The sequence below is a fragment of the Setaria viridis genome, chromosome 3 (assembly GCF_005286985.2).
Source record: "Setaria viridis chromosome 3, Setaria_viridis_v4.0, whole genome shotgun sequence".
NCBI lineage: Eukaryota > Viridiplantae > Streptophyta > Magnoliopsida > Poales > Poaceae > Setaria > Setaria viridis.
In genome coordinates, this window is record NC_048265.2 from 21,450,004 (window position 1) to 21,472,406 (window position 22,403).

The window sequence follows — 22,403 nt, forward strand, 5'->3', positions numbered from 1 at the left end:
TGAGCTGGAGGAACGGAGATGCACGGGCGGCCATTAATGGCCTTCAAGCTTGTCCGGCCGTTTCCAGGGAGAGGAAAGGAGGGGGCGACAGTTTAAGGCCGGGAGTGGGGGAGAGGAGACGACGCAAGGTTGTGGAGGGGCTCGGGAAGGCCAAAGGTCGCTGGGAGGCGAGGGGCCCCGGCCGGCGGCGCACAGGGGGGCACACGGCACCCATGCGTGCGTCCCTGGAGCCTGAACGGTTGGAGGTGGGGGTGGAGCTGACGGGTGGACTCCGCCAGTCAGTAGGAGGGAGAGGGGCTGGCCGGTTGGGCCACTTTGGGCTGGTTGTGGAGGGAATCCTTTGGGCCGGCGCATGGGAGGAAAAGGAGGGAGGTGGGTCGGCCGGAATGGAAAGGGGAGAAGGAGAAGGTTTGGGCCCAAAGAGAGAGGAAAAGAAGATTGAACCCGCAGATTGGATTGGAGGAGAAAAGATTTATAAATTTTGAAACTTTTGCAAACAACACTTCACACAAAAACAAAACGAAAGATAAAAACTTATCAAACACTTGTCGCCTCTAATATTAAATTCGAGTGCTCTTTAATTATTTAAAAACCGTAATTTAATATTAGTAATTTATTTTATTCCTTAGAAAAGAAAGTGCTAGACCACATGTTGCTTACATTGTGTTTGTGATGGAATTTTGGGCGTTACAGACGTCGTCCGCCACTATGCAAACTAGTGGATGAGTTGTTTATTGATCACGGTCACCTACAAATTTCTACTTCCTCAGTTTCAAATTATAGATTGTTTTAATTTTTCTCAATTCATAAATATTTGCATGCAACCAGATATATACTATATTTACGTGCATAAATATGGAGGGAGTAAACTCTTCTGGCCGTCCTTTGCTATCACTGGCTTACTGCTAGCCTTTTAGCCAACCTCCTCGTTCGTCATATTCAATACAACATCGTTGCTCAAAAATAATTTTCCGTAACTATACGTTTTCTATTTAAAGTGAACACCGAAACCACCGCAGATCTCACAAGTTTTTCACCTAAATAAATCGGCCCAAAGGGCTTCTCATATCATCAGCCCGCCAAGATTCATCAGTAGCGAGCCAACAACAAGATATTGGGCCATAAGCCTAAATGCCAAGCCCAGCTCCGGATTCTGCCACAATCGCGGAAGGTCGTCGACGCGGCCTTTCCACTAGGGAGACCCCCCGTCTCCGTCTCCGTCGCCGACTCGCCGACCTCGACCACCCGCCTCTCCATGGACGGCGGCCGAGCAGCAGCCGGCGGCGCATACCCCTCTCCCGTCGCTGCTCCTCCACATCCTGCGGCGCTGAGCAACACTCCTGTCGATGCCTCCTCGTTCATACACACGCCGTTCTACTGGTATCCACTCCTTTTTCCCATACTCTCGATCCATAGTTTCTCGCCGTAGATTCAGGCAAGCATGGTTCCCACCAGGAATTATTACTTGGACTGGCACAACTGAGGCAGCAGTTTCCCCGCCCTGTTCCTCCCTCAGCAGCAGCTCTGGCACCTGGCACGCGCGCGGCTTTGATGCCGCTCAGGGTGGTGCGAGCGGCGTCACGCCGCTCCCACCGCGCGGGGCCTCGCGCGTCTTCCGTGGCGCGGATGTCGGGGGCGTGCAACGCGATAACCTCGGCAAACATGCTGATGGGGCAGCACCTGCGGGCCGGCCGATTGGACGCCGTGCGGGAGGTGTTCAACGGAATGCCGCGGCGGGATGTTGTGTCCTGGAACACCCTCATGGCCACACACGCCCGGTCCGGGGCGCATGGCAGTGTGGCTGCCGCGTTCGCTGAAATGAGGCGACATGGGTTCCACGCGGACAACGTCTCGTTCTCGACCGTGCTGTTGGCCTGCTCGCGGATGGAGGCTCTGGAGCTCGGGATGTGCATCCACGGGCTGGCGACCAAGACCGGTGCCTCCCGGAACGTGTTTGTCAGTGCGTCCCTGACCACAATGTACGCCAAGTGTGGGCTGTTCAGCTTCCTAGAACGGGTTGTGAACGCTGTTGACAGTCCAAACGTGGCCTTGTGGAATGCTCTCATATCAGGACTTGTGATGAACCATCGGGTGGAGGATGCTCGCAGGGTCTTCGATAAGATGACAGAACGCAATGTCGTGTCCTGGACTGCCATGGTCAAAGGGTACGTCAGGGTGCATGAATTGGGATGGGCCTTCGAGCTGTTTAACTTGATGCCTGCAAAGAATTCAGTGTCATGGTGTGTCATGATTGGAGGTTTTGTCAACCATAAGCGGTTTGGAGAGGCAGTCGACTTGTTCAAGTCTTTGGTGAGTAGTGGGGAGGAAGTAACAAGTGCAGTTCTGGTCAAGATTGTGAGGGCTTGTTCTAGCTTGAAAAGTATTGGAGGAGGTCAATGCATTCACGGTTTCGCTGTGAAGTCTGGGTTTATTCTTGACCAGATCATTGAGGCATCACTGGTTATGATGTACTGTAATTCCTTAGACATCGATGAGGCACGGCTTGAATTTGATAGAATGGAAAGAAAGCATGTTGGCTCATGGAATGCCATCCTATCTGGCTATATCCATGCTAACAGGCTTTATGAGGCTAGACAGCTTTTTGATTCCATGATTGACAGAGATAGGATCTCGTGGAACTTGATGGTCAGTGGCTATATAAAAGATGGAAGAATCGCTGATGCTACTGAGTTGTACTCAAAGATGCCTGAAAAGAGTGTGGAAGCGGGTACTGCTTTGATGTCTTGTTTTATAGACAATGGAATGCTTGACAAAGCTCGGCATGTGTTCTACAATATGCCTGAAGTAGATGTGATGTCCTGTACTACTTTACTCTTTGGATATGTGAAAGGAGGGTATATAGATGATGCACTGGTTCTTTTCAATAGGATGCGTAAAAGGACTGTTGTCACCTACAATGTGATGATAGCTGGTTTGCTTCATCAAGGTAAGGTTACTGAAGCCTACAAGCTCTTTGATGAATCTCCAATGCATGATTTAGTAACTTGGAGCTGTTTAATCAATGGGCTTGCTCAAAGTGGTTTAAATAATGATGCACTTAAGCTGTACAAGAAGATGCTACTGTCAAATATACGACCAAGTGACTCGATGCTTTCTAGCCTCATTGGCTGTTTTTCGCATCATTCTATGATGGTTCATGGCCAGCAGTTTCATGGTATTATTATCAGGCTTGGGTTTGAATCACATTTGCTAATTCAAAATTCACTTATTAGTATATATTGCAGATGTGGTGAAATGTTAATGGCCCAAGGCATATTTGATAGCATGGCCAGGAGAGATGTAGTGACATGGAACACTATGATTTGTGGATATGCACTCAATGGTCTTGGTCAAAATGCTATTCAGACATTTGGTAACATGAATAAGGCACAAGTTGATCCTGATGACATCACGTTTATCGGCATACTTTCTGCATGTAATCACATGAGCCTTTTGGAGGAAGGCAAACATTTCTTCAATATGATGACATGCAGTTATGGAATTTTACCGAATAAAATGCATTATGCTTGCATGGTTGATCTATTCAGTAGGAGAGGCATGCTTGAGCAAGCTGAAGAGTTAGTGAAGTCAATGCCATTTGAACCAGATTCTGCAATTTGGACTTCTCTCTTGAGCAGCTGTAGATTGAATGGCAATGGCAGGTTGGCAGAACATGCAGCGAGTCAACTAATCTCAATCAACCCTACCACTAAAATGCCATACCTGCATCTCATCAGTGTAAATAGATCAACTGAAAGATGGAGTGTGATGGACAATTTGAGAAGTCAAATTGGAAATGCAGCAACAGACAAAGAAGTTGGCTATAGCTGGATTTAACATTCCATCATGATTCACTGATGTGTACTGTGTAACAGCAGCATGTCAATAAGGTACCAGAATACAAGGCTGCCTATGGGCTAGGGCTGCCAATTATTAAGCACGGCTTTTAACTTCTCATGGTGCAGCCACAACCCATGGATCACTTATGCAGAAACTTGTCACCACGGGTAAAAATTCTAGTTTGTAATGATAGAAGCAAGTGAAGCCAGTATATGCGTCTTTACAATTTGTGATGGATTTCGCGGGATGTTGTTTAATTGGACTGTCTATTAAGACAGGAATAACCAATGATTTTATCTACTAACAATGAAAAATTAACCCAAGAAGTTTAGTATTAGATGTGACATTCGCAATAAGAAGAATGTCAATATGTCATTCTTGTGCAACTTTTTTTATACTACTACATGTACCAGTTTCATGTTACATGAAGCACTTACACCAATCCATCATGTGCAACAGAATGCATATACTTCTGTTTTGTTTGTGTTTATTTCTTTCATTTCCATTCTTTTCTTGACGTTCCTCCTCTCATTTCTGTATATTTTACATTATTTTTCTCTTGCGATCAATAATCAAGTCACAATACAAAGTATTTTTTGCTGTTTATATTCATGCCTAACAGATAATTTCATATGCACCATTTGAGCCTTGTCTATTTTGTATAAGATTTATCTCTTTTTCTAGAAGATATGTGGTGAGCTATACATAGGCAAAAATCCTCTGCTTCACAAAAGTTTATATTTATTTCATACATTTCCATTCTGTTCTTGCTGTTCCTCCTCTCATTTCTGTATATTTTACATTATTTTTTCTCTTGTGATCAATAATCTAGTCACAATACAATGCAATTTTGCTGTTTATATTCATGGCTAAGAGATGGATTTCATTTGCATCATGTAGTGAAGAAAATATCTACATGCTATGTAAGGAACTGATAAGAATTGGAGTGGCTGATCCTATGGGCACTGATCTTTATGTTGTTTTCATATCAAACGAGGAAAAGAAGGTGATTTTGTTGCATTTTTTTGTTAATGTATATCTCAATTCCTTTAGCTAGATCCCCCCCCCCCCCCCCCCCCCCCCCCCCCCCATCTTGTGCATGACATGCTTTTATTCTCCAGGTTCCTCTCTGGCATCAGAAAGCAAGTAACTCTGATGAAGGATTTATCTGCTGGGATTATCATGTGATCTGCGCCCAGGTAAAGGTAAACTTGATTGTCTGGTATTTTGCTTTAGTTTAGTATGTACTGCTGACATAAAAGCAGTGTATTGTGTATCATGTACCATTTCATGTTACTTCTTGATGTGCATATGGAAGTCTAGGCGAAACGAAACAAAGGAGAAGTTCTTGATCTTGTTTGGGATCTGGACTCGGATCTTCCTTTCCCTTCCCCATTCAGCCAGTATGTTTCCGATGCAATTCAACCACTAGCATTTGGTGATTCCATATATAGAAGGTAAATCTTCTGTTGCTTTTGTTGTTACCAGTGTAATTATTTATTTATTCTTCAGAACAGTTTATGACGCACCTATTTGAATTAACTAAAGGGAAGCCTTCTGAAATATATCCTAAATATTTGTTGTAGATGCTACAAAATTAACAGTATGTTGCTGTTTTAACATGCAATCTGCTTGCATGGAGTTTATTCGAAGATTTGGAATTTAGGAATCAGATGAATCTTTTGCAGATTTTGGGAAGCCCTTAATGACATATAAGTGTATATGCATTTATAGTTCTGGACTTCAGTTATAGGATCATGTTGGTCAGATGATTGTATGCATGCCAGATTGCAACATCATGAGGCATCGAGGCATTATATAGGTGGGATGGAAGTGTTGTACATCCTCGGTTGGAGTTGCTGTCGTTTTATTTCTTTTGTGAATATCATAAGTTTTTTCTCGAGTCTTGACCAAAGTTGGGAGCTTGTGGGGTACACAAGGACATTTTTTTTTTGGAGCAGCTTACAAATGTTCTCCCATATATATTCTTTACAGGCTCTTCCGTGTGGTTCATGCTCCTTTGTTTCTTCAATCATTTGCTTCAGATAGAAGCCACATGAAGAACCCTGCGGGGAATTGGATTCAGCTACCCCCAAAGTATGATCCCATCATGGCCGCAGGTATTTAATAGTATGTCATGATTGCCTTCTTTTTGGCAATTCATTGCACTCTATTTTTTGTATTTTTGAAAATGGATTCCATGCACACTCTTAGCTCCCCTGTTTACTATAAGTTGCATATACGTTCAAATGATGAATATGATGTAAAATTGTGTATACTAGGTAGTAGTAAGTACGAATCCAATGAGTGTATATGAAATGTTTTGTCCACTTTAAATTTGAACATGACAAGTCTTGTTTCCTTGTTTGTATGAGGATTTGATGTGTCCAGACATAGCAGATGGCACATTATTTTATCTTTGATGCTTTCTCCCTGCCTGTTTCAGATGGAACCACCAATAACCTTAATGAGTACATTGCGATGTCTGTGGAGGATGTGGCAGACCTGGAGAGTGTGGTTAATGATGTTTACTCCAACAAACATGGTGTGGTGGTTAATGAAACAATACTGCCCAGATTCTTCGCTCGACTGCCTGGTTCACATCCTTAACAAGTGCACCACAAATATTGTTTCAAAGTAGCTTCAGGATTTCTTTATGTTGGTGGGTTACTCTGTTCTATGCCTCTAGTGCAAGATTATGAGTTAAACATGTGTTCATACGGAGCATCTGGTGTCTCCAAGGAGTGTTTCGGATCTGTTTTGGAACTAAGAAATATAAGCATTTTGTAGTTCAACTCTACTAGAAATCTGAAAGTTATCTTGTCCCAAATGGGGCTTTAATGATGATGCTTGCTTAACAATGTGTGACCAGGCCATGCTTAACGGGCAATGCTTCTTTTTTGTTGTATTCTTTTTTAACTGGACCAAACTACTCTAAGTGAATGTGTTACTCCTATGTGCACGTTTGGCCTGGCAAATGGGTCAGCATTTTGGTTCACCTATATAGATGTAACACCCTAACACTCTCATTCCAACAGATGTCGAAAGGGAGCTATTTAATGGACTATTCTACAAAGTTAGATAGATCAGTTAGGTAGAAATCTTGAACATTGTTAAAAATGACAGACTTACCTGCTCACCTAATATTGAAATCTTCGGAACTGGAAGACATCATTCTGAATTGATAGGGTTGTTCAGAGCCTGAATATTTCCCAAATGTGACTCAGGTTTAAATAGGAGACTTGTGCTCTAAAGAGTACAGATGCTACTTGTCACAGGTGCCCATAGAGCTAAATGTCCAAATTGACACAAATAGATGATCTTGACATCCTTAGCAATGCTCTTCAAGTTATTTCAAAACACTGTAAAAATTTCCATTTGCAGTGTATTATTACTCTAATAATGCGTCCAGTGAAACCCAGTCATTGTTTTGTGGGAGTCTGAACAAAAACGCTTGGCCCGTAGATGCCTCGAAGGAGTGCCACAGAGAAGTCCATGTCCTGTCCGGGGCAAAAGAGTTCAACATTGGTGCATTTAGGCCTAGGGCATGCATAGTTCTGGATCTGCCCCTGCTGACCGATGCTAAACTTGCAGTTACTTCAGTTTGTTGAGTAGACCAAACTATTGGTTTCAGAGAAGAGAACCCCCCCCCCCCCCCCCCCCCCCCCCCCACCCGAACCCCGAATATGTTTTTTTTTCCTCACTGCTCCACCACACCTTTGTAACTAGTTCTCGCAATTTTTAGAATAAACCCTGTTGTATTATGTTCACGTTAACCAATTACACATTGGTTTAACATGCAGCTGCTAGTTACATCCAAGACATGGCTAAGATTTTTGTCATGATTTTTCATCAGACCAATATAATGGCCATGGTTTTTATAATGTTTTTGGTGGCAGGTGAAATCATGTTTTCCGTAAACTAAGTGAGATGTGTTTTCTCAGGACAGCGAAAATGACCTGCCAAACAAATAGGGTCCAACTTTCTGAATTGAATTGCAATTTAACTCATCTGTAAGATGGTAGCACTTCCATTTCCATCAGGAAGTTGAAAGGGAGCTACTTTACTAACTATTCGACATAGTTAATTAGACCTGGCCAGTCAGGTACAACCTTTGATATGTTGAAAATGACAGATTTACCTGCTTACCTAATTTTGAATTCTTCAATGAAAAGTTTCATCACTAGGCCCTAGAGATCTAACTCACAATTATTTTTCTTAAATGAACTCGATACTCAGGCACCTATGCTCAGGTGGAAAAAGAAGTAGTGAAAATGTTAGAAACACATCACACCTCAATTCTCAAAAGGCGTTCATAGAGCTGAATCAAAGCTCCAGATTACCAGACTAATGCATGAACGCGAATAAACAGCTTAATTAAATGAAGAAGAAACTAACACTGATCCAGCCTTTTTATGTGCTTACTCAGGCAGGATAAGCGTGTGTTTGGTTTTAAAACGATGTGGGTTGGATCAGAACCGACCCACTTTTCTGGGTTGAGTTCGATCATCTCGTGTTTGGATGAGAGGGATGGGTTGGATCCAGATTTTTATTTGATTGGAGGGGTTGAGAAGGTTGGATGGATGCCATTTTAACACCATTAGCCACATCTGTTGGTGGACCCACTTGTCATCCATTAGGTCCCACATGTCATCCATCTAACATTTTCTTTTTTTCTTTTACCCTACCTTCTCTCAGCCGGAGCAGCTATCGGACCACAACGGCAGCTCTCGGGCTGGCGACGCAGCTCCCGGCGCCGGCCATCCCTCCCTTCTCCCTTCTCCCTGACGCTCCCCGGCGCCGCCCGCCCCTCCCTTCTCTCTTCTCCCCGGCGCTCTCCGACGCCGCCCCTCCCTTCTCCATTCTCCTCAGCACCGGCCCGCCACTCCCTTCTCCCCGGCACCGCTGCCCGCTCCCTGCCGGCGAGGCCCTCTGCCTCGCGTCGCCATCCCGGCCGTGCGCCACCGCGCGACTGGAGGCCACCCCCACCCCTGTACCGCCTGCTGCCGCCGCCCCACGAGAGAATGGAGACGAACGACGTTGATGTGGGTCAGGGTGGTCCGCTCGTTTTGGGTGGACTATTCCAACCCGCATCTATAGAATATATTCCCTATGGGGGACGAACCTAACCTACGGCATTTCCAACCAAACACGGGTCGATGGGTCGAATCTGTTCCAACCCAGTTCGATCCAAACAAACACACCCCGAGATATTCACATCTTGTCAGGTTGGTGCATTGGCATATCATCACCTACTCTAGCTAGACTCTGCTCTCCCCGGGTGAAGACAAATGCCGAAAAGGCGACACGGCCCGTGGTATCATTTTCCTCAATCGTAGCATTGCCCCCAGGCAACTCTAATGCCCTAGAACAATGGATCACCGATGCTGCTCGCTCAGGCGCTGCCACAGAGGACACGACGTCCAGGCGCCCAGGCCAATGGCTTCGCCAACGTGGCGCTCTCCCCAACGCACTGATCACTCACGGTTTCCTTCATTCATGCAGTCCATCGCATAGAAGATAGAACCAACTGCGACGATGCTCACGCCCTCGGACGCTTCCATTTGCAACCATACAAAGTTCAGGCCTGACAAGAGAGAAACAATCAAAATTTTCCCAAGTCCCAATGCAGATATTATGGGAGGTGTTGGGTTTCCCGTACCCTAGACGGGTGAAGATCGCCAGGTTCTTGGGTGATTTGGGGGGCAAATCGATCACCGATTATCACACACAGTACTATAGAGCAGCAGCTGAGCACAAAAGGAATACCGGTCATGACAGGTATGTTTAGGAGCACTGAAGCTTGCTGACTACACTTTCATGAAATCTTTGACGCAGGGATAGGGTGAGTGTAGGATCATTGAAGCTTTGTTGGCTAGTAGATGGCGCCAAGTGGTAGGGGAACTGAAGAGCATAATCGATTTTACTATTTGTTCTTGAATGTTCTTCTGCTCAAAGGAAAATGCATCGTATAGAGAAGCCTTTCTCTACATAGGAGGTTAGCATATGAAATATGATAATAAAAAAGCGAGGTAGTTAATATGCAATTTAAAAGATATCCTTTTTGAAATTTGGGCTTGCATAGGCAGGCAGGCAAGATTGTATTCTCTCCCTCTTTTTTTTTTTTGGAATGGTAGCTACACACTCTTTTTCAGACACATATGCAAGAATAGCCACTTGTCAAGAACTCAAGATGTGGGTTCGCTGTAGATGACAACTTTTTGGGGAAAAAGGTTGAATTTGCCACACCAAATTCTGAAAAGCTAGGTAACATGTGGGGTACCATGCCTTTTCATTAAAAAAGCCCTTTATTTCTTCAAGTATATCTCTGATTGTACAGGTAGCTTTCAGGTACACTGTTCATCTCCATCGTATAAGGTCTGGTCCTGCAAATGTCGTTGACGCTAGAGCTCATGCATGATCCGGACTCCTGGATCCACCAATGCTTGTTTAGCCCAGCTCATACTAGAAGCTCCTTGCTGATGCTGACTTGGCTAATGGCCAAGATAACCCAATATATAATGGGATATCTGACAAAAAGAAAAGCATGTCACTGGGTTTTAATCCAATTGTACAATGCCACAGTTGCCGAGTTGCGCCTTCGAGGCCCGATCCTGTTTGCTTGTACCCTTGTCAACTATTTCTAAGCCATGCCAAGTGTGATGTCGAGATGGAAATCTGACCATGTTCAAGGCGGGATGCTAATGCCCCCATGTTCAGTCTCACCTACTACTGTACCATACTCCTAACTTTGATTCCTACGTGTACTTTTCTCAGTAAAATACAAAATGCACCGCGAATTTGGCAACAATGTTGATGTAGATGTGCAATGACAAAACAAACTAATACCATGTGCCTTGACATTTCTGTAGATCGTGTCAGCATCACAAGCAAATGAATTTCAAACAAAACCCCCACCAGTAATGAATTTTCAGTCCTTTTCTCTAGTGAGCAAATGAATATGGGGTGAATATTTCTCTTTAGAATATTTCATTTGAGTGAGCATTTTTCTTTCATCTTTTTTCATCCAGCAAGGGACATGTTGAAGAATGCATTAAACTCACAGGACGGGGCAGGCAGTTGGGCGATCCAATCAGGCGGACGGCAATGCTGTGCGTTTGCTATCACTTGCTCCGCACAGTTCATGTGATGAATATGTTAGCAATGAATGCACCCATTTAAGAATGATGTGCAATCGCAGATACCCTATCAAAATGTATGGAAGAAGAAAAAGGGGTCAGATTACGCAACTGCAGATCACTCCTTGCGACCTTGACATACCAATGCCTTCTAAAGTAACGAAACATTGCGCCCAATTTTTGCAAGGCAAGAACCTTAAAGTATCATAGTACTACTAGCTTTTGAGTGAATGGTTCTCCAAATGTGATGATAAGTTCAGTTCGTCTACAACACTAAAACATGATAGAACAACTGCAAAACATCCTATAGACTAACAGAGCATGTGCTTATATTTATGGAGGATTTGTCCAAAATGAAGCATTCAGTATCTGGACTAGGACACAAGCATGTGAGCATTGCATGAGAACATGTCCACTTATGTACCTTAAGGTGGAAATGCCAAAAATAAATTTTCTCAAGATCCACTGCAGTTACCACCATCCTACATATATACAGACCAATTCGACACTTGATGCTTCTTCTTGTATGCAGGCAGCATAAATATTCAACAAAAGAATACTACAACAATCTAATTCAACTAGCAGCCATTTAGAAGCTCCACCTGACTCGGTTTGAAGCATCGAAATGATTACCGGTTGCTTCAATAGAACCTGAACTTCTGAAGATCTACTGCTCTTTGTTGAGCTCAGCCATCTCTACACTACTGCAGCTACCACCATGCCTACATATATACAAATCAATTTGACACTTGATGCTTCTTCTTGTATGCAGGCAGGAAAAATAATCAACGAAAGAATACTACAACAATCTACTTCAACTAGCAGCCTTTTGTAGCTCCAACTGACTCCGTTTGAAGCAGCAAAATGATTACCAGTTGCTTAAATCGAATCCGAAGATATCCCCACAGTAAGCCATTGCATTGGCTATCACCCGAGATTCAATAGTTGAGTAGTAGCTTTCGTTGCTGGCATTCCCAAATGGATCACATTGCTTGGATCTGAAATCAAGGCTGTATTGGCCAATCACAAACACTTCTGGTGGAATCCCATTACCATGGAGATAGCTGGGGCCTGGGGAATGAGATTTCTATCTCATGATCATTGTCCTTGAGATAAACTGCCAGGCAACAATTGATTAAGCTGACCCCAAGAACATTGTACAGATTTAACTCTCCCCGCTCTTCAAATGGATTTTCTCTACTTTGTTTTGGATTTCCCCTTCACTTTCTCGGATCTTCTCTACGGTGCCTTGGATTTTGCCTTCATTGCCTTTAACACTTTCTGCTTTTTCAAGGCTTTGCCCTTTCTTTTCTTGAATCCTCTCTTCTTTGTCAAGGTTTGCCTCCGTCTCTTCTAGCAATTTATTTGCTTTGCCTACTATTTCCTTGGAACCTTCTTGGGTTCCACATGCAATCTCTTGGTTCTTCTCTTTTTTCTCTTGGACTTCCCCTGCCTTGGCTTGAACTTCCTCTGCCTTCTCTTGTTCTTTCCCAACTTTGTGTTTGATCTTCACATCAAAGTGAGAAACCTTTTCGGATTTTGGGAGTGCCTCAGATCCAATAACTCTTACAGTCTTGTTCCTCCTCAGAAGCAACACTGCATCCTTTTCAATAAGGTCACCAGTCGCACGAACTGTTCTGGCTCTGCTAATGCCAAATCTTTGGCCTGCAACACCATCGATCCGAGCCATCAGCTCCAAGAGATTTCTCCTCTCCCGAGCCCCGGCCTCAGATAGCACTATCCCGTTCTTCAGTGGCCGGGGTGACTTCCTGGCACCAACTAATGGCACCTGATCCTCCTCCAAGGCATCTGCATCTGCCTCCTCCTTTTCATCGTCGTCAAACGCCAATGCTGAAGTTGATTCCCGCTCTGATTCAGCTCTGCTGCTGGCAGCCGCTCGCTTTGAGATGGTCCTCTGAACATCAACGACAGCGCAAGGGTTCCCGACCACCGCAAGCCCGTCTGCGAGCCCGTTCCACACCTTAGCAGATACTGCTTTGCTGAGGACCACGAGCCGCTCGACGATGTCGGCCATGGATGGTCGGCGCTCCCTGCACGAGCGCACGCAGCTCGCCGCTAGCGCGGCGAGGTCCTTGCGGGCGACCGGGTCCCGCGGCGGCGCCACGCGCGGGTCGAACAGAGAGGACACCCTGCCTTTCCGCAGAAGGGGGACCGCCCACTCGACGACGGACGGCGGCGAGTGCTGGACGTCGATGGCCTTGCGTCCGCTCATGATCTCGAGCAGCAGGATCCCGAAGCTGAAGACGTCCGTCTTGGTGCTGAGGCTCTCGGGCGTGACGTAGGCCGGGTCGAGGTAGCCGAGCGTGCCCGCGGGCGCGGGCGTGGCGGCGGCGGCGGCATTGGCGCCGGTGGCCCTGGGCACGCGGAGGGCGAGGCCGAAGTCGCCGAGGCGCGCGTCGAGGTTGGCGTCGAGCAGGACGTTGGCGGACTTGACGTCGCGGTGGATGACAGGCGGGTCGGCGTCGTGGAGCGCGCGCAGCGCCCTGGCCGTCTGGAGCGCGAGGCGGAGGCGGCGCGGCCACCCCGGCGGGCGCGGGTTGGAGTGGAGCAGGTCGTAGAGCGTGCCGTTGGGCATGTACTCGACGACGAGCAGGCGCGCGGCGGGGCCTGGGCCGGGGTTGGAGAAGCCGAGGAGGTTGACGAGGCGCGGGCCGCGGACGGAGGAGAGGATGCGGATCTCGTTGTCCACCTCGGGTCGGCGCGGGGAGGGGCGCTTGACGGCGACGGCGCGGCCCGAGGGGAGCACGGCCTTGTAGACGGCCCCGTGGCTGCCCCTCCCAAGCAGCGCGGCGTCCGCGAAGTGGGACGTGGCCGCCTCCAGCTCGGCGTAGTCGAACCTCTCGATGGCCGCCGGCGGCAGCGCGGCGGGCCTGGAGCCGCCGGAGCCCCCCGAGCGGCGCGAGATGGGGAGCGGCGAGATGGCCGTGATGGAGCGGCACGTCGCCACGGACGAGTCCGCGCGGCAGGAGAGGTACCCCATTCGGCCGGTGCCCACCTGTGCTCGCGCCGCGGCCGCCCGCCCCGCCGGGTGCGAGAAAGTTGGGGAAGAGGGGGGAGCGAGAAGGAAAGGGGATCCGAACGGGGTGCGCCTCACTCCTCGGCTGCGTGTTTTTGGTGCGGGGCCTTGCGCTTGCGGGGTGGAAAAACTCGAAACCGAACTGGAAATCGGGGGGGCCCTTCCTGCCGCGCGGCGCGTGGGTAAAAATTTTGGTCTCGGGGGTTTCGAAGCGGGATTTGGGAGCGTCGCGAGAAACCACCCGATTTTTTTGGAGCGGCGGCGACCGGATAACGGCCGTGCCGCTGCCGCGGGCGCTTTTGCAAGGCGAGGCGTTGACGACGACGACTCGGCGGCCGCGGAGGACGAGGGAAGGGCTCATCAACACATGGTCCTGCGTGGTTCCCGGCCAAGTCCGCTCCCACGTAGCGCTCGGACAGATGGGCGCGGCACCAACACCAATCCGAGAGGGAACGACGGGACCCGACCGGCAGGCCGAGACACCGGGAGTGGAGCGGGCATGCGATCTCCGTGCTGTGCTTTCCACTTCCTCCTCTTGGAAGTTTGGAACGAGGAGCTACGGTTTACTCGGAGAGGGTCAAAATGGAACGGCAAATGACACCATTTTCGTTTCTTCCTTCTTCCAAAAACATCTCCAATTTTCAGCTAGATCGTCAGTTCAGGATTGTCTCAATCCTACTGCTGCTTTTTTCAGTGGGGTGAAGCAAGCGAGGAAGGAGGGATTAATCCCGGCCGGCGCGAAAGGAATCTCTGTACTTGGCTGGCTGCTCTCCCCCTGCCCGGCGGTCCCACCGCACGTGCCCCCCGCGTACAGCTAATCTGATCTGTTAATCGCTGGTTACCTTTATTATGGGATTAAATCATTGTACTTGCTTTGGCCGTGGATGACGTCGGCGGTCGGCTGATGCGTACAAGTTTGGGTTGTCTTTGAGCTTCTCCTCTACCTCTGACTCTGAGGGCGATCGAAATAAAAAGGAATGCGGGTGACGTTTCCCCCCTGGAATTAAAAAGAATCAGGCGACGTCCTGCTCCTGCAGCTTCTATCGAGAAATCCAAGGCTTCCATGAACAACCGTATTTGACTTGTGGAGATTTAAACTTAAACAAATAGATGTTTCGTACTGGGCGGTCAAATTGTTGCTTATTTTACACTCTTCCATATGCTTAGGAGTTTACTTGTTACTCTCTCCGTTTATCTTTATAAGACGTGATATAATTTAACACGGTATTCTAGATTACACTTTGATCATTTATTTATATTACAATATATTGTTTATGGTTATAAACTTATAATCATTGGAGAATCATTGGAGAGTACATTTGATTACGAATCTAGTTCATATTATAGAAATAAAAAATATTGACCAAAAATTGTAAAGTTTGACTTGATACATGGAGGGAGTACGAGACAAGTGACGGCAAAATCTTGATGGAGCTTTACCCGATCGATTCAACTTTTTTCCTTACCTATTTTTTTTTTGTCTATTGTTCTGGTGCCGGCCATGAGATGGCAGTTCTTAAAGGCGCCCATGAATCCGTCGTGGTTTCAGTGCAGTGGCGCAGAGGCTACCTGCAACGACTGTCGCGACTGTAGCGCGTGCATGTGTTTTTTCCACTGAAGAGTGGATTTGGGCAGGGTTTCGTCCGCGCAACATGATGGTAGTTGAGCTGAACATCGCACACCTAAAGTTGATAGCTTAACTAAAATGACACCACACCACTTAGATGTACAAAAGTCAAACTATCGGAGACGTATGCAGTAGCATGTTCAAGAAGACAGGCAGGTTTTAGCATAGCGTTTTGTTAATGCACATAGGAGCAATCGTGTGGATAAACTACAAATTTCTAAAAATTAAAATAGTCAATTTCAAGAAAATTAGTTGGACCTCAACATTTCTTGGAATGGGAAATCCAATGAGAGGTATAACTCCATTTGGGATGAGAAAATATTATCCAAATCCGATCAGATATGATTGGACTAAATAGACTTTGTCTATAAGATTGCAAGGCATGGGTCTCCAATGAGACCTAGCCCCGCCTGCAGCAGCCGTCATCCTACCCATGCTCACTGTTATCGTCGTCCACCGACCACAACCAGCCTCCTCAATCCTCACAGCCCTGCGCCCGTTACTTCTACACGGGTAGCTAGCTGAGTAGCCGGTCACTCCTGGCCTTTCCTCCAAGTCCAATAATGGAGAAGCCCATAGAAAAAAAAAACTCGAACACCTTGGATTGGAGAGAGAGAAGAGGAAGAAAAAAAAATCAGGGGTGAGTTGGTAAAAAACTCAAATAACATAGTTTCCCCGTATTTTGATCCAACACTTCTCTGTATAGGCGTATAGCATTGCACCATTAGACTCAGAATCAATGTTAACTTGTCATCCCCTGTCCTTTTTCTGCTCCGTAGCTTTGCCCGCTCTTCTTCGACCAAATCCTTAGGATCCTATCATCCTAAGGCTAAGGGGATGTTTGGATACTAGGTGCTAAACTTTAGCAGTGTCACATCGGATGTTCGGATGCTAATTAGGAAGACTAAACATGAGTTAATTATAAAACTAATTGCAGAATCCCTGTGCTAATTCGCGAGATGAATCTATTAAGCCTAATTAATCCATCATTAACAAATGGCTACTGTAACACCACATTGTCAAATCATGGACTAATTAGGCTTATAGATTCATCTCGTGAATTAGACTCCATCTGTACAATTATTTTTGTAATTAGCATATGTTTAATACTCCAAATTAACATCTAAACATCCGATGTGACAGGTGCGTGGGTATCCAAGGTATCCAAACGGGGCCAGGATGTACTGCTTCTATTTTTCAATTGGGAAGATCACATCAAATTGGATCACGGGTCATAAAAGCATCTCCGCTAGAGTCAACAAATCATGCTCCAACAATCAACACGATCAGATAGGATATACTCCTATCTATTATCCACACTTGGCAGCATGCTACTAACAAAAAGGTGAGGAATGAGAAGGTGGCCGGCCGTACGTAGCTCCAAACTTTAGTGGAATGCAGATGCAGCCTAGCCTCAGTCTCAACACATTACTTATAAAAAGCTCGACCCTTTAATTTGTCCGTGATGTCATAATCAGAGCGCCACTTGGGCATCGGTTGGTCGACCTCCAACTCCAGATCGATTTGTCTACTCCGAGCTAACTTCACGATAAGGTGATGCCGGCCTAGCTTCACTAAAGCCAATTAGTTGTAGTTCACGATAAGGAAAAGAAAAAAAAGGAAGAGTTCGATCGGCCTAGCTCCAAGGCTCTCCATGCCACGGTTTTGGCAGTGACACCCGGCCGAGAAGTTGGAGCCAAGTGCATTGTGCCGGTGATCTAATTGGCTTCAGTGGAGAAGAGACGCGTTCGTTCGTGCTGCTGCCTACAGATACATCTTACCGTAAATAGGCAAGCAGACGCGTTTACAGGCTTGCGATGCTCCATCGCCTCTCGTCGGCAAAAGTCAGCGTTCTGATCGGACAAAGGCACCAAGCCTACCCCCTGACGTTTACTACTGCTAGTCTACGACGCCATCATGATTACTCAGGCTCAACTCTCATTATTCCTCCCGACAGAAACGCCAAAAAGTGAAGAAAAAAACCCTGAAAGTGCCTCCGGTCTCATCGTCGGAGTCTCTCGCGGCGTTCAAACTTCAAACTCTCACTTCCGCCCAACCGCTTTTCAGCCCGCAAAGCGGCTTTGCAGGCGGCCGGCTCCCCCGCTTTGTCGCGTGCGTGCCTTAACTGCCTTTTGAGGAGAACCGAGACGGCGTCGTCCCTCAAAAGCAGGAGGCGCGGACGACCATGGCGGCAGGGAGCGCGCAGCGCACTAGCCGAAAAGGCACGGGGTGCGTGGGGCGTGGCGTGGGCGCGCGACGCGAGCGCCGTAAAGCTAGCTCCGGCTGCCGGCCGCTGGCCGAGCTGCTGCCGAAGCGGAGCTGCGCGGCGTGGGCATCGCGGCGCGGGTGCCGACTGCCGGTCACGTGCCGGCCGGCAAGCGCGCATGGGCGGACGACGAGTAGCTAAGTGGGTGTTTGTTTCTTTACTCCCTCGTCAATATTTAGATACTAATTAGGAGTATTAAATATAGACTAATTACAAAACTAATTGCACAGATGGAGACTAATTTGCGAGACGAATCTACTAAGCCTAATTAGTTCATGATTTGACAATGTGATGCTACAGTAAACATATGCTAATGATGGATTAATTAGGCTTAATAGATTCGTATCGTGAATTAGCCTCCATCTGTGTAATTAGTTTTATAATTAGCTCCTCCGAATATTCGATGTAACATAAATTTTAGGAGATCCTAAAGATCCAAACACCCCCTAAATAGCGTTCGTAGCGGCCGCCACAGCGGCCGCAATCGCGGTAAAGTCCATCATCGCTACTGCTAGGAGGTAGCGGGCTAGCGCTACCACGAGGTAGCGGGCCGGACGTAGCAGGCTTGGACTTAGCGGCTGCGATTTGACGTAGAGGGCCTCGATAGTGGGCCAAAATAGAATGTCCAGGATTAAAGAAACCATCTCCTTATCTGCTTAGAACTCCCTTATTGCATAAACATGTCGATATGGTGCAGGAGTATTTGCAAGTGCAAAAGGAGGCATGGTCTTCTACTGGGTGTTCTATTATGACAAATGCCTGGACAGATCACCGTGGAAGAAGTTTAATGAATTTGGTTACTCATTGTTCCAGAGGTGTGTGTTTCCTTGATGCCATTGATGCTTCCTTGGAGGTTCACGATGCAAAGTACATCTATAGCTTGGTAAGCTCTTGTATTACTGAAATTGACCCTGAAAAGGTTGTGCAGCTCGTGACTGATAATGCTTCAAATAATATGGCTGCATCAAAGTTGCTTAAAGTGAAGTATCCTTCTATCTTCTGGACATCATGTGCAGCCCACTGTATAGATCCCATGCTAAAAGAAATTGGAAATATAAGTATGGTAGATAACATCATTCAAGAAGGAAAGCCTATCACAAATCTGCTTTATAAACATGTCATATTGCTGGCTATTATGTGAAAATTTACCAAAGGTGACTTAGTTCGATCTGGTGCTACTCGATTTGCCACTAGTTACTTGAACTTAAGAAGTCTCTATGATAAAAAAAAATGAATTGAAGCAATTGTTTGGTTCAGCCGAATGGGATAAGAGTCCATGGTCTAAAAAAGTTGCAGGACAGAATGCTCATGATTTGGTCATGAACTATAGGTTTTGGTCAAATATGCTTGAGGTTATAAACTATTTTGAGCCACTTACATTTGTACTTAGGAGGGTGGATGGTGATGTTCCAACAATGGGATACATTTATGGTGACCTTCTCAAAGCAAAGCAGGAAATTGCAGCACGCCTAAATAGAAATGAGAAGAAATATGGTTCTATTTGGAAAATCATAGATGGAAGGTGGGACAGCAAGCTTAAGACTGCATTGCATAAAGCTAGGTATTTCTTGAATCTAAGCTTCTTCTATGAGAACAGGAATGAAATGGAGGAAGAGGGAATGATGGAAGTAGTTATAGAATGTGCTACTCGTATGTATCGTGATGATATCAATGTGCAAGATAATATTGTTGCTCAGCTTAGTATGTATGCTAAAGCCACATAAATTTTTGGTACAACAATCGCCATAAGACAAAGGAACAGTCAAGCAATCTCCCCAGGTGACTCCTGGCTTGATTCTCAACTTTTCTATCATCAAATGGAAATATCTTCAAGTTAATTAATCTTCTCTTTGTTGTCCTTGCAGCAAATTGGTGGTCTGCACATGGAACTTGTGCTAAGGATTTAAGGAAGATGGCTATCAGAATTTTAAGCTTGACATGTAGTTCTTCCACATGCGAAAGAAATTGGAGTGCATTTGAGAGTGTGAGTACTCCATCTTTGGTTTACAAACATGCACTCCATTTTGATCGTCAGTATCTTAAATAATCTAAAATGCTTGGCCATTGTATTCATTCAGGTGCATTCTAAGAAAAGGACTAGATTGGGTCAACGAAAACTGAATGCTCTTGTCTTTGTCTTGTTCAACAAGAGGCTGCGATGGAAGTATTCTCAAAAGGATAGGGACCCATTAGTTCCAAACTTTCGATGAGCCACCAAATGAATGGATTGTTGATGATGCCCAACCAACACCAGCACAACTAGAAGTAGATGATGCTCAAAGTAGTGTCGTTAGTAGAAAGAGAAGATTAATACAAAAAAGCTCATCAAACAGAGCAAAGAAAGCACGGGCTGTGGCTGAAGTGGAGGTGAAGGAAGAAGAATTTGAATCTTCTAACAGTGAACATGAAGAGGAGGAAAATATTCCTTATGCAGACCATTCAAGTGATGATAAGAGTGATGAGGTTAAAACTTAGGGCAATGATAATGAATGATGGGCTTACCACTTGATGAATTCTTGTGGTATTTTTAGTGTGTAGAAGTAGAACACCGTGCCTATCTATTTCTTAATTTAAATTATGTAACTTATGTTAGAGTTAGATCCAGACATAATATGTTTGAGTCGCTGATTGGTTTAAGACCATGAGCTATATGTTTATCCATCTCTAATATGGTCTTCAGTTGCTCTTTTAATGTGTTAGAAAGTCATTGTTTATGATATACAGTCAAATTTGTGTGTAATTGTAAAACACCACTATTTGAACTTAGCACCCGCTATCCGCGAACCGCTACCTAGACACCAATCCGCTACCAACCTGCTATCCGTCATTTAGTACCTTGGTGGGCGGGTGCGGCCGTCCGTGTGGCCCGGGGGAAAGGGCCTGTAGCGTAGCTGAGCGTCCGAGGGTACGAACACGGACGCGCAAGAATGTGGCGGTGTGGAGCGCTCGGGTAGCTGTTGGCGCCGGAGGCACGCGGGTGGTTAAATGGTCTGGTCATCGGCGCCGGTGCGGTGGCCGATCCATCGGCAGCTTGATCAGCTGGGTCTGTCTGTGGTTCCGTTCGATGAGTGTTGAACAGTGGCACGGACGGCGAAGTGAGTTCTTCATTTCACTGCGGTGCTCTAAGGCCTAGGGTACGCGAGCGTGGCATACACTCAGGGCACCGTGCCGTAACCACCCAACCTCTACCTCCACTGAGCCTTGTGCGGCCGCCGCCGCCGCCATCCGGCCGGCAAGGGTAACGACGGCGGCGGCTAGCGATGGCCCCAAGCGGTGGTCGCCGTATTCCCCACCCCTCCTCTTCCTCCTCTTTCCTCTTCTCCACCCCTTCCCTCTCTTCCTTCCCTCCTCCCCTCCTTGCTGGCGTGCTCCGGGGACATCTGAGCGTGGCTGGTAGGCAGATCCGGTGGTGGCGTGCCTGATCTGCACGTCGGCCGCCGGTCTCACCCAAATCTGGTGGTGGCCGGCACAGCTGGCCGAACGGCGATGCCATGGCCCGTCAGCCAAGGCACTCACGGCCATGGTCGTTGCCGTCATGGCCCTTCTCGCAGCAGTGGTGGTCAGCCTGTTCGTGCTCTCATGACGCCGATGGTGTGGGTAGAGGGTCATCGCGGGCGGCTCGCCGTCCACGGCCGGAAGCGGCACCGAGGCCATGGCGAAGGCGTTGTTAGTTCGCAAGAGCACGTCGTCGGCGTCGGCGAGCCTGGAGTACTCTAACGCCTAGGACCCGCTCGCCGGCGCCGCCGCGAGGCTCGACTCCCCCTCCTCCTCCTCACAGGTGACGCTAGATCTGGCCTTCCTTGGTCCGGATTTGCATGGGGAGCCCGTTGCGCCGCCCTGTGGGGGGGTCCGTCCGTCAGGGAGCCTGCCGCCACTCCGGGCAACCCGATCTGCGCCACCGCGGGCAGCTGCTTGCCGGGGAGCTGACCCTGCGCTGTTACTCCCATGGGGGACCGCACGCCAAGGGCCTGGCGCGCGTTTCCAGGGCCTCGCCCATGGCGTCGGGTCCGGTGTCGCCGGATTCGCCTCCCACCAATGCGGTCTGCCCTCCCAAGGCAACGTGGGGGCTCCCTCGCGCCGCCGCCGCTCTCTCTCCCCCTCCTCGTCGTCACCTGTAGGAGGGTGATTGTGGAGATTTCCAGCCAGGGCGGTGCGGGCTCCAAGGTTGCTCATTTCTCTTCCTTCTCCTCCCCCCTCTCTTCACCCCATCTCACCCTGGTCGTGCTCCTGTCGCTCTTCATGAACGGCTCGAGAGGGACCTGCTCGCCACCCACCCTGGCGCTGTAGGTCGCTCGCTCTTGGTTGCTTGCTTTTCCGCCGATGGTTGTCGCTCGTGGGGTCATGCCTCCTTCAGCCGTCTTCTTCGCTGGTAGGGATGGGAGGATGGGTCTTCGTGTTCCCCATGGTGCTTCGGGCTGCCACCTCGTCGTCGAGTGTTGCTAGGAGGAGGGAGGGCTTCGGCTCCACTCCTCTCCCCCTGGCTGTCTTTAGGTC

General features: G+C 47.5%; 2 protein-coding genes and 1 long non-coding RNA gene across 13 annotated transcripts; 2 read left to right on the forward strand and 1 right to left on the reverse strand.

Moving 5' to 3' along the window:
• The first annotated feature begins 1,145 nt into the window (after positions 1-1,145).
• On the forward strand, positions 1,146-6,684 carry LOC117847775 (protein N-terminal glutamine amidohydrolase). 11 transcript variants are annotated; one of them, XR_011897812.1, is made up of 7 exons: positions 1,230-1,380; positions 1,456-4,007; positions 4,741-4,846; positions 4,962-5,045; positions 5,159-5,297; positions 5,836-5,937; positions 6,287-6,428. XR_011897812.1 is itself a non-coding variant. In XM_034729059.2 (6 exons), the coding sequence occupies exons 1-6, from the start codon at positions 1,256-1,258 to the stop codon at positions 6,448-6,450; spliced, it is 732 nt and encodes a 243-aa protein (XP_034584950.1). In that variant the 5' UTR covers positions 1,146-1,255; the 3' UTR covers positions 6,451-6,684. The 11 variants fall into 11 exon arrangements, 5 of the variants coding, with proteins under 5 accessions (XP_034584950.1, XP_072148895.1, XP_072148894.1 ...); XR_011897814.1 differs by having other exon boundaries at positions 5,886-5,937; XR_011897811.1 differs by having other exon boundaries at positions 5,886-5,960; positions 6,287-6,350.
• Positions 6,685-11,369: 4,685 nt separating this feature from the next.
• Positions 11,370-14,334, reverse strand: LOC117847777 (serine/threonine-protein kinase-like protein At3g51990). Its single transcript, XM_034729063.2, has one exon. It carries the CDS (start codon positions 13,978-13,980, stop codon positions 12,145-12,147), a length of 1,836 nt encoding a protein of 611 aa, XP_034584954.1. The 5' UTR covers positions 13,981-14,334; the 3' UTR covers positions 11,370-12,144.
• A 4,321-nt stretch (positions 14,335-18,655) lies between these two features.
• LOC117850081 (uncharacterized) lies at positions 18,656-20,601 on the forward strand. The gene is made up of 4 exons (XR_004639177.2): positions 18,656-18,792; positions 19,300-19,688; positions 19,775-19,893; positions 19,988-20,601. It is a non-coding gene; the product is annotated as an uncharacterized lncRNA (long non-coding RNA).
• The last annotated feature ends 1,802 nt before the right edge of the window (positions 20,602-22,403 follow it).